The sequence below is a fragment of the Rhinolophus sinicus genome, chromosome X, assembly GCF_036562045.2.
Source record: "Rhinolophus sinicus isolate RSC01 chromosome X, ASM3656204v1, whole genome shotgun sequence".
Lineage (NCBI taxonomy): Eukaryota > Metazoa > Chordata > Mammalia > Chiroptera > Rhinolophidae > Rhinolophus > Rhinolophus sinicus.
The window spans coordinates 44,476,658-44,488,932 of NC_133768.1; the positions used below are offsets into that span (position 1 = coordinate 44,476,658).

The 12,275-nt window shown below is 40.6% G+C and overlaps 1 protein-coding gene across 2 annotated transcripts in view; it reads left to right on the plus strand.

The window, feature by feature from the left end:
- The first annotated feature begins 625 nt into the window (after positions 1-625).
- The window catches only part of VSIG4 (V-set and immunoglobulin domain containing 4), a 31,627-nt gene continuing 19,977 nt past the window's right edge, over positions 626-12,275 (plus strand). Inside the window, exons 1-3 of one of the 2 annotated variants that reach the window (XM_019717507.2) lie at positions 626-778; positions 6,518-6,874; positions 7,630-7,911. In XM_019717507.2, coding sequence (XP_019573066.2) covers positions 724-778; positions 6,518-6,874; positions 7,630-7,911 — 694 coding nt within the window. In that variant the 5' untranslated portion in view covers positions 626-723. The remainder of the gene's footprint in view (positions 779-6,517; positions 6,875-7,629; positions 7,912-12,275) is intronic. The other variant, XM_074323743.1, reaches the window with a different exon arrangement.

Genomic DNA, 12,275 nt, shown 5'->3' on the forward strand with positions numbered 1-12,275 from the left:
AAGATCCCTTATAAGCACTAATGGGAACCCTTTCTACCAAAGTGGTAGACCTATAGGAGAAAGTGATTCAAAGAGCTTTTCCAGTATGATATTTGGGGGTATATTCCCCCATAACAGCCTTATCCATGGGCTTGTCAATTATTTAAGCACTGATGTGTAGAAAGCTCTTTCACACATTTAATCTCTTGTACTCTGCAGCCCATAGGCACTCACCTCCAACACTGTTCATTTGCATAAACTGAGCAGGCAGTGATTAACAATATGACTGCTGAATATTGCATAGGCCAGCAAAGTTGATCACTTCTCCCTGGCCCAATAGAGGGGAAAATACCCCCACACTGGAGGGAGCAGACTCATCCCAAATGTCGCCCTCCACAACCTCTAAGTCTTGTGGAGGAAACCCAAAATAAACACTATCTGGGAGATCAAAGTCCATAGATCTCCACTGGCTCCAGCGAAAGTCAAGTCAATGTCCTAGCAAGAGGAGGAATTGCTTCACTCACCCTCAAACCTCTAACCCCAGGCAGGGGAGGGAGAAGGATGCTCATGTGACTTGTACTGAAATAGGGAAGGAAGGGAAATGTGAAATGGGACTGGGAGTCCGAGTGAGAGATATAGGGAAGGAAGGGAAGTGAGCAGGCACAGACACTGGCAGCAATCAGGAGTTCAAGCCTCTTTGACAGCAAGAGGCTGGAAGAAAGGAGAGAAGTGGTTCTGGCTGTGATGGGGTTCTTACTGGGCCTGCTGCTCCTGGGCCACCTAGCAGCGGTCACCTATGGTAAGGCAGCAAATTACGGCCTGGATGCTACTACTGACACAGGCAAATGGCTGGGGGGCTGAGGTTGAATACCTACTGAGGAAAGTTTATTTCTGCTGAGCAGGTGAGTTTCTCAGCCAACGCTATAGACTCATCTTTGGGCAGAAGAGAGGGAGGTAGTTGAAGGCTGCTGAAGAATGCAGGAGGTAAGTTTGGGTAGAAATTGGAAAGGATCATCTTTTGGAAAATATCCACATGATTTTATAGCACTCTTCTTATTTCAGGGACATTAAGAAAGTGCCCAATGCCACCCAAATCCCTCCTCCATCTTCTGATTTTCACCTGAAATTCTATTACACTTTAACCCCTCTGCTTCCAGGCTTTGATCCCTGTTAAGACACATATCTACCAAAGAAGGAATGCTGTTGAAGAGTTAGATGGGACCTTAAAAGTAACCTAGATCCACTCTTCACTGTTATGAACAACGGCTCAGAATACCTGTTCACATACTTCTAGTGACTGATAATTTACTACTGCCCCAGACCATCGAGTCTATCCGGAGACATTTCCAACTGTTAAAAATTCTTCCTTGTGTTGAACTCAATCTACTTCTCTGTGGCTTCTATCCAAAGGTCCCAGTTCTGTTTCTTGGAGACACACATAGCCACTTACAGTTCTGAGAACAGACATTATATCCCCTTGACTCATCTCTTCTCCAAGCTAAACAACCCCAGCTCCTTCAACTGGTCTTCACAGGACTTGGTTTCCTACCACCTTCTGGGGTAACTCACTTCCCTGTGGACATGTCCCAGTTTGTCTGGGATAATTGTAGGAGCTTAATGCTGGACACATATCCCAAATGAGGTCTGACTATCCCATAATAGCATTATTTCCTTGGGTCTTCCTCTAATTTTATCTATACTCCTGAACATTGAGATAGCATTTTAAGAAACTAAACTTGACTAATAGCTAAGTGATACCCAAGATAGGTCAAAGGAGTTCTTGCTGCACCCTGCTTTTTCCATACCCTTAAAGGGAAGAGGCTGGATGGTGTTAGCTTGGTGTCCCTTGTATGGTCAGAAAGAATCCAGCTTTCCATAGATGACTCAGTATAGGTTATCCTATCCTGGGGCTCTGATCCATCAAATTCTAGAACCTCAAGCTCGAAGAGATACTAAATTAAGTCACCTAAGAGGGAAAATAATTTGGTCCAGGCCGCAGAGCATTAGTGGCAGAGTTAATACTCTTTTAAAAATAGTGTTATTTCTACAACTACAATATTTTAATTTTCTAACACATATTAGAATGTATCTCCCTATCTTCTCCAAATTTGTTGGTTTGAGCTAGGATTCATAGAGGCAGAGTTGGGGCTCACAGAAACATTTTGTAAATGTTAAATTTAAATCATGTGTGGGCATCCATGTGTGCGCTCACATGTGTATCGTTCCCTCCCCAGCCTAGGAGATCCTCTAGACCTGGAAGCAAGGCTTCCATTTGTGTTGAGGGTCTTACACTATAGACCTGAGGCTCAGGACATACTGAATGCCAACAATGCTTCACCTCTCCCTAGATCTCAATGTCCCTAACCCATCTTTACAGAGAAGAGATCAGTTTAGCTGGCCTCAAAGGACCCTGCCAGGTGGACAGCTCTTTAGAACTGTGGCTTCACTTCTAAAAAGCCTCCAGGGGCCAAAACCAGCTGCTAAGTCTAAGACATATGTTGAAATAATCATAATAAAAGTAAGTCCTAATATTTGAATTTTATAAACATTTTATAAGCATCTATTATCTAGGTTAATCCTCTGTCTAGGAGGAAACCCAAAAGAGAGAGAGAGGTCAGACACAGGGGTATGAAGTCATGGGAAGATCTCACCCTCTGTTTAATGGTGGGAAGAACAGTATTCTAAAAGGGACCCAGACTGGGTTCTATAAAGGGGCCCACACCCAGAAAACTAGGTCTTCCCTTTCCTTAGGACCATCACACAGTCCCCAGTCATTTACTTTCCTAAGTCTAGGTCCCAGGACCAGAGTGGCATCCAGTACTGTTTCTCTTTCTCAAATTCAACCCTTTTAAAATGAAGCCCCTTGAGTCAATGCCTAGCTCTGGTCTTTCTCCTGAGCGGGGACAATATTTGAAGGAAATTCAATCCTTCCATGAGGGAGGAGAGCAAGGCTCTGAAGTTCTAGGAAAGGCTTTTTAGAAAGCAGCAGCAGATGGGTGAATTCTTTTTTCAGGCATACAGGGGGATATTATCCAGCTCTAGGATAACATCCCTTTAAACCATGTCAAGTAGACCCAGGTAAGGGTTTCCCGGCTTCAGTTGTGGCTGGTGGTTTAATAAGTTAAGAATGTAAGAAGGCAGTGTAGCACCTGAAAGTCTTTATTCTTGGCCTCCAGGCCCAGCTCTGTCCCTGTTATCTCTGTGACTTTGGATAAGCATCTTTCTCTCTCTAGGCCTCAGCTTGCCCATATGTACCATGATATAATGCCACTAAGTGGTTTCAAAAAAGCACTCTCAGCTATGCCATTCTAGAAGTCTCCAAATTCTATCCTGTTGGGTACCTCAAGCATTGCTATACCAAGTAACTAACCATTTTGTGGTTATCATGGATCCATTATGGGCAGAGCATCCCCCCAGGAGGTGGGGTTTTCCTGAAATGGATTTTCCCTACCCATCTTCCAGGAAAGTAAAAAGTATTGCTTAATTTCACCAACATTTCACATTGGCTGTCATGCCAGCCCTGTTGTTGGAAGTATAGGCTACTGTCTTCTCTGGCTACCCTAAAACCAAGGGATGGCCTATTACCTGCCTATAACTTGGTAGGTTCCATCAGGCTGGGAAGAGTAACTCCTTACCTACTCATGGGCTAACTGCTCATTCAGGTCACTATTAAAGCTGACAATGATCAAATATAATGAATATGTCCATCCCGGGGAAGACATGTTGAGGACTTCTATAGGATAAGAAGAATCAAGACAAATATGAGAAGTTTCTTCTGAGGCATGGGACAGGACTGGCATTTATCCAACAGCTACTGAATGCCAGCCACTATTCTAAGTGCTTTCACACCTATGACTCGTTTTATCTTCACAATAACCCTCCATGTAAGGTTTATTAGTACCTCTGTTTTATTGATAATAACCTAAAGCTCAGACAAGTTTAGTAATTTACCTAAAGTCACACAAAGAGATATATGGTAGGGCAGACCTTGGACATAGACCAGTTTTATTATTCTTACTACATCATGAAGTCCTTCACTACCCTCCTGATCTCTCTAGGTGCTCCTACTCAATGTTTCTTTAGGTTACCTGAGAACCACAGAAATAGTTAGAAGGTATAAGTCAATGCTATTGAGGTTGCCTTCACTTTGAAGATCATAGTACATGAGGAATAGTATAATATCCCCTTTCTTGTGATGCCCTGTGCCTGCGATACACTCTCTCTTTATGGTGCTAATGAAGAAAGGGGAGGAAGAGGAGAAAAGAACAAGAAAAAGGAGGAGGAGGAAGAGGATAAATGAAAGAATGGGTGGAGGAAGAGAGAGGAGAAGAAAAAAGTAAAAAGGGAAAAAACATGCCATTCTTGGAAGTCTGCTTACCAACTTTGTCCCACGCCCCTATTCTGGGATGGAAAAGTCACGTCTGACCTACTTCTAAAAGTAACTTTCAAGATTGAGAAATTGAGACTGGCTGTCCATATTCTTGACAGACCAGTGTAGATAGGCAATGTGAGAATCCCCAGCAAGTTCCCCGAGAGGGTAATGTGAGCCAGGCCTTGCAGCTCCCCCAAGGTCAGGGGGAAGACATATGTAGGCATAGACAAAGGCATTTTCAGCTGTTCCATATGTCCTCACAGCAGAATGCTGCTTTGTTGCTCAGGAGGGGAATGTGAGAATGCTTTTCAGACAAGGGGAGGGAGATTTGGGAGGGGTAGAGGAAGATTAGTGGCGAAGAACACATCAAACTGAAAGGTCTTTATGGGGCTTAAGCCTGGTGGTAGGTTTGTGCTTGCAAGTGACTGAAAATATGTATGGGCATGTATGTCCGTGATGATGGTAAGCTGTATCTGTATGCACATGGAGGCATGAACTATGAATAGCACAGTGAAACCCACCACCCGGTGAAAGTTCACCACCAACTAGAATATGTAATAATTTAACTTTTGTTTCCATTACAGTCTATTAGCATTGAATCATCTAGGATTGGAAGGGACCTTAAAGAGTATTTTGTCCAAGACCTAAACATAGCTCAGAACTTCCCCTAGACAGCTAGGTCCATCAACAGACAGCTCTGATTAATTATAAAGTTTATTTTTAGAGTAAACCAAAACCTGCCCCTATTGTGCTCCCATTCATCAGTGTGAGTTCTGTTCCTTGACTAATCTTACATGTCCCAGAGTGTGTGGTGGATCTAGCAACATGGACTCATATTTGTGTATTATTTTCTACACAAGGCTTTTATGTTGGCCAAAATATTCTAGGGATATCCTGAGAGTCCCTGATGAGGGCACAGGCTAGAGGCTTGACATTAGCCTCCCCACTGACAGAAGCCCTGGTAGTTGGCAATACATTCTGGGAGCTAAAAAGCATGCACCCACCCATCTTCCATCTGCTTTACTGAAGCCTGGGAATCCTGGGCTACATAAAAGGCTGTTGTTCAGTAATAGCTCACACTGTGAAACTAACTCTCCTACAAGTGACATAAAGACATTTTCTAAATACAATCCCTCACTCCTGGCCCTAGTTAAATAAAACACAAAATCCTCAAAATATAAGTTTATGGATGGGAATTTCTGATGGGAGGTGATGGCTCTTTCAACACCCCCAACTTTTACCCCCTGGGTTTTCCTCCCCAGCACACCAAGAAGCAATCTCCCTTTCGTTTCACCACGATTCCCACCACAGCCAGATCTAGGATTTTATTCAGACCCTTTTCCTCTCCAGAACTTTTCCTCTCCATTTCCCCTCAGGATGGGATTTTCAAACGTACCTTTGCTGAGAACTAAGAGAAACCAAAAGGGAAATCAACAAAGATAGGAGAAAAATCAGGCAGAAAAGTCAGGCCTACAAAATGCAAGTTTCAAACTTAACAATAGCTAATGATTTTGTTAAACAGGAATGCATCTCACAGAAGTTTCAACCCTCAGAATTGCCCTTTACCTGCCTCCTTCCTCCCTTCCAGTGAACAGGTTAAGGTTAGGTACCCAATTACTGAGCCCTTCCAAGGGAGCAATAGGGGATAAGCAGCGTAGATTACACTTTTTTCTTACCTCACAGTCCCCACATTTCTTCAGGTACACAGTTATATACAATAAAATAGCCCAGACCCAATTGCTCAGCATTTGCTCTCACACTTCTTTTGGAAAATGAAAGAAGTTTTTTTTCACGGATTTACAGAATGTCAGTTTGCAGAAAACTTAGAGATTATTTGATCCAAACTCTCTACATTATAAATGAACAAAATGGGTCCTTTGTGGCAGGAAGTGACTTACCCAGGGTTACCTCACAGAAAGAAAGTGACAGAAAAGAACTTGAAACTCACAAGAACTAAAAAAATGTTAAGGGCTTTCCTTCTGAGGACTGGTTCTAGTTGATGAAAAAGCTGGCAGAGAACAAAAGGGCACAGGGAATATGAAAGTGTGATGGAAGAAAAGTTGAAGGGTGTTTCTCTGAAGCCTCTTGAGGCCTGCCACTGCCACCCTAACTCCCAGGTGGTTGTGCCATTCATGTCTGCATTCTTCCTCTGTTCCCCATCTTTAGGCCATCCCATCCTGGAAGCACCTGAGAGTGTGACAGGGATTTGGAAAGGGAATATTAACATTCCCTGCACCTACGGTCCTCTGAAAGGCTACACCCAAGTCTTGGTAAAGTGGCTGGTACAACGTGGCTCAGATCCAGTCACCATCTTCTTACGTGACTCCTCTGGAGACCATATCCAGCAAGCAAAGTACCGGGGTCGCCTGCGCGTGAACCACGAGATCCTAGGAGATGTGTCCTTCCAACTGAATACACTGGAGATGGATGACCGGAACCACTACACTTGTGAAGTCACTTGGCAGACCCCCAATGGCAACCAAGTAGTGAGAGATAAGATCATTGATCTCCGTGTCCAGAAAGGTGAATCACTGTGAGGGTAGGAAAACACTGATAGGATAGGCAAAGACCGAATAGAAGACTATAATCCTAGAAAACCCTGAGAAACCCATAGACATTTGTTAATCTGTACATGGTCTCCCTTCAGTTATATGTGTTAATCAGAGGAAATGGACAGACAGATGATCCTCAGGGTCATCACTCTCACGGAATAATTTTAAAAGTGTTGGGAAGGGTTCCTGGCCTTCAAATCTCTACCCCTTCAAGTGTCCTAGAAAGTTCAGCATCCATAACCTTGTTTCCCTCCTTCGGGTTTAAGTCTCAAAACTCATAAAAATGAGTATAGCTTATCAGAATATTGGAGAGTGGATTGGCCGCTCCTGACAGAGAAACCCTGGGGAAAAGAATGCTTGACTTAGCCAAGATAAATCTTGTTGTCTTGACAATTTTACAAATATCTGGCCTTTGTAATCCAAAAACTGCAGATAATCCAAAAACTCTACTTGAGCTTAAAAAAACTGTACAGTTTTTTAAAAGTCAGTTGATTTTTAATTCCAGATAATCCAAAACCCTAGATAATATAAAACAGTACATAATCTTCCAAAGGAAGCTATTTTTATTTATATTGTCCTGTTCCCTTCTTCTCTCCCAAGTCAGGGGCCCCTTCAGTTCCCTTTGCAGATATATACATCACCCCTATGCCCAGAAGGGATAACTTGGCCTTGTGTTCCCATATCCTTGTAACCTCCCAAAGTTTCCTCTCTTGTTTTCCCTTGCAGTCTCTGTTTCCAAGCCCACAGTGACGACTGGCAGTGGCTATGGCTTCACAGTGCCCCAGGGAATGAGGATTAGCCTTCAATGCCAGGCTCGGGGTTCTCCCCCAATCAGTTATGTTTGGTACAAGGAACAGACTAACAACCAAGAACCAACCAAAATAGCAACCTTGAGTACTTTACTCTTCAAGCCTGCACTAGTGGCTGACTCAGGCAACTATTTCTGTACTGCCAAAGGCCGGGTAGGCTCCGAACAGCGCAGCAACATTGTGAAATTTGTGGTGAAAGGTGAGCAACCCTCTCTCCTGGTGAGCACCTCAATAGACCACCTTGTTCTAGAGATACCTCAGTAGAGTGTCCTTATTCCAAAAAAAGACCTTGATATGTTGCAGGGGGGGGGCGGTCCTGGGTTGTACAATCACAAAAATTCAGGACTGGGGACAACAGGGCTGGAGACAATAGCTGTCATGTTGTAGGTTAAGTAGATAAAGATGGTAAATGGAAAAGTGACATTTACTAGGTACCTTGTACCTAAATTTGCCAAATACAATGCACAAGAAGTCAAAAAACAAAACAAACAAACAAAAAAAACCACTATCTCACTGAATTCCACCACTATTTCATGAGATAGCTATTATTACATTCATTTTAATGAAGAGGAAACCGAGAGTCAGAAAGGTAAATCTACTTACCAAGAGGCTCAGAACTAGTAAGTTCAAGTCAGATTTGCACTCAGATTTCATGTGCTTTCCACTATGTCTGATTGTCTCTCATGGTTGAATCTATACTAGCTCCTGGACACCCTTTGGAATTTTTTTTGTTCATTTTGTTTGCTTCTTTGGGTTTGGAAAGATTTTTTTTAATTTCTTTTCTTTTAATTATAATTTATTGGGGTGACAAATGTCAGTAAAGTTACATAGGTTTCAGGTGTTTCTTTTTTATCTTTATTAAATTTACTGGGTGACATTGGTTAGTAACATTATATAGGCTTCAAGTGTACATTTCTATAATACATCATCTATATATTGCACTGTGTGTTCACCACCAAGAGTCGGTTCTCCTTTCATCACCATATATTTGACCCCCTTTACTCTATTCTTCCGCCCTTCCCCCTTACCCTCTGGTAACCACTAAACTGTTGCCTGTGCCTATGATTTTTTGTTTGTTCATTTGCCTTGTTCATTTGTTGCTTGCAGTGAGGTTCTTTTTTTTTTTTTTTTTTTGTCATTTTGTTGTGTATGTTTGGTTTTTCATTATGAAATAAAGCCCAGATCTCTACATAGTTCCTTTAAATTTTCCTCCCTTCTTCCTAAAGCCAAATGTAAGTTCTAGTTGAGGTGTCAGTGAAGACTGACTCTGCTTCATCAAGGTCTGGCTAATTATTACAGCATTATCTTGGGAGCAACACAAATTATGTGCATAAAGACTACAGGCAAAGGTTTAAGTAAACAGTCCAGCAGTGATATGTCTAAATGAGTCTCGTCATCTTGCAGGAGATCTCCTTGGAAGGGAAGACATGTATTCCAACAAGGCTGCCATTGCTCAAAACATTTTGGGAACTAACTGCTTTTAGGGAATTATCCCCAGAACCACCTGAAAATTACTATCCTCTAAGGATAGTTCTAAATAAGGGAAAAAAGTTCTCACCAATTGTCTTAGGAGACTGATGCTAGTTTGATGGTTTTTTTGTTAGTTTATTTTGTTCTTTAGATTCCACTTATATATGAAATTATAGGGTATTTGTCTGTTTCTGTCTGACTTATTTCACTTAGCATAATACCCTCCAGGTCCATCCATGTTGTCACAAACGGTAAGAGTTCAGTCTTTTTACAGCCAAGTAATATTCCATTGTATATAGGTATGTACCACTTATTCTCTATCTAATTGTCCATTGATGGACACTTAGATTGTTATCATATCATGGCTATTGTAAATAATGCTGCAATGAACATAGGAGTGCATATATCTTTTCGAATTAGTGTTTTGAATTTCATTGAATAAATACCCAGAAGTGGAATTGCTGGGTCATATGGTAATTCTATTTTTAATTTTTTGAGGAACCTCCACTCTGCTTTCCACTGTGACTACAACAACCATGTTTCCCTGAAAATAGGACCTAGCCAGAGAATCAGCTCTAATGTGCTTTTGGAGCAAAAATTAATATAAGACCTGGTCTCATACTATACTATATTATATAAGACCCGGTCTTAGAGTAAAATAAGACCAGGCCTTATATTAATTTTTGCTCCAAAAGACACATTAGAGCTGATTGTCTGGCAAGGTCTTATTTTTGGGAAACAGGGAATTTGCAATCCCACCAATAGTGCATGAGGATTCCCTTTTCTCCACATCCTCACCAACACTTGTCAATGTATTGATGATCGCCATTCTGACTGATGTGAGGTGATATCTCATTGTGGTTTTAAATTGAATTTCTCTGATGATTAGTGACATTGAGCATCTTTTCATATGTCTATTGGCCATCTGTATGTCCTCTTTGGAGAAATGTCTTCTGCTCATTTTCAGTTGGATTGTTGTTTGGTGTTGAGTTGTATGAGTTCTTTATAAGTTTTGGTTATTAACCCCTTATCAGATGTGTCATTGGTGAATATGTTCTCCCAATTGGTGGGTTGTCTTTTCATTTTATTAATGGTTTCCATTGCTGTGCAAAAAAAAATTTAGTTTAATGTAGTCCCATTTGTTTATTTTTTCTTTTCTTTTTTTTAAATTAAAGTTTATTGGGGTGACAATTGTTAGTTTTTCTTTTTTTTCCCTTGCCCAAGAAGATATGGCAAAAAAAAAAAAGTATTATTAAGAGTAATGTCAGAGAATTTACTGCCTATGTTTTCTTCTAGGAGTTTTATGGTTTGGAGTCCTGCATTTAAATCTTTAATCCATTTTGAGTTTATTCTTGTATATGGTGTAAAAAGATGGTGTAGTATCATTTTTTTACATTTATCAGTCCAGTTTTCCCCAACACCACTTTTTTTTTTTAATTAAATTTATTGGGGTGACAATTGTTAGTAAAATTACATAGATTTCAGGTGTATACTTGTTATTTTTAAAAAGCTTTCTCTCCATCTTCCACTCCATCTCTCTGCTATATCCACTACCAACCTTCTAAAGAACATAGTTTCCACTCACAGTCCCTCCAAATTTAACACAACATAACTTTGTAATTTGGAGTCATTACTGACCTCCATATCACTAAATCCCAAGACCTCTCCATTCACACCCATCCTCCTCAACATCTCTGTAGCAGTTCTGTTGAACATCCTTTCTTTCACAGAGCTCTTTCAAACACTAGTATCAACACCACTACCCTCTCTTGGTTCTCCTAAGACCTATGTGACTGATCCTTCTCAAACACCTTTGCTGGCCTTTCCTTCATTCGTCCCTTGCTTATAAGTGTTCGCAAAGACTTAGTTCTCCTTCCTTTCTTTTTTATCTCTATAGCATTTTATCAGGATTATATTCACTTCTGTGGCTTCAAATATCACCTCTATGATGGTGACTCTCAAATCAATCATCTTATACTTAATTTATCTCCTGCATGCTAGATCCCGATGTCTAGTTACCTCTGGACAGCTTCACTTCTAATCTTTCTTGTCTAAAATTGAGCTTACCTTTTACTCACTAAGCCTGTTCCTCAAACCTGTTGAAAGATTCAGCAATATCTTTGACTCTTCCCTCTTCTTCACCTCTCAAATAATCATCAGGATCACCAAGTGCTGTGAATTCAATTACTAAATCACTTCTCTTATCAATCTCCTTTCTTTTCTCATACCCTTGTAGTTTCATTATCTTATTTTCTGAATAATTTCAATAACCTTTTCAATGGTCTCCCCATGTCTATTCATTCTCACCAAAACATCAACTTATTCAGCATTTATTGAGTATCTATTTTATGTTACTAGATATAAAATCCATTACTTGTTCTCCATAGTCCAGCAAAGTACCTGGCACATAGGTTGCACTTAATGAATATTTGTGAAAGACTGGGCAATGTATAACACTTTCTCAACTTCAAAAACCCTACCATACTGTTGTCAGAATTAGTTTCCCAAAACATAGATTGGACAATGTTTACTCTTTCCTCAAACACCTGTTACACCACATGACCTCTACCAAGGAACAAAGCCTTATACTCCTTAACTCTACCCCCACACTATGGTTTCCAGCCTTATCTTCTAACATCTCTCTCCAGGTCTGAAACACAAAATGCTCTTCCCTCTGCTTGCAATGTTCTTCCTTCTTCTGAGCCTAATAAAATTATATCAACCTTTCACTGGCATCTTCTTTTTAATATTTACTTCACATACTATAAAATTGAACACTTAAAAATATGCAATTCAGTGGTTCAGATGGTTATGCAACTATCATCATCATTATCTTAATCCAGAACATTTTAATCATCCCCAAAGAAAACGCTGTACCCACTAGGCAGTCACACCCATTTCCCACTCCCCCAGCCTCTAGAAATTTGTCTCTATGAATTTAGTTATTCTGCGTATTTCATATAAATTGAACCATAAAATAGGTGTGGATTTTTGTGTCTGGTTTCTTTCATTTAACATAATAGTTTCAAAGTTCATCCTTGCTATAGCATGTAGCAGTACTTCATTATTTTTATTGCTAGATAATATTCCATT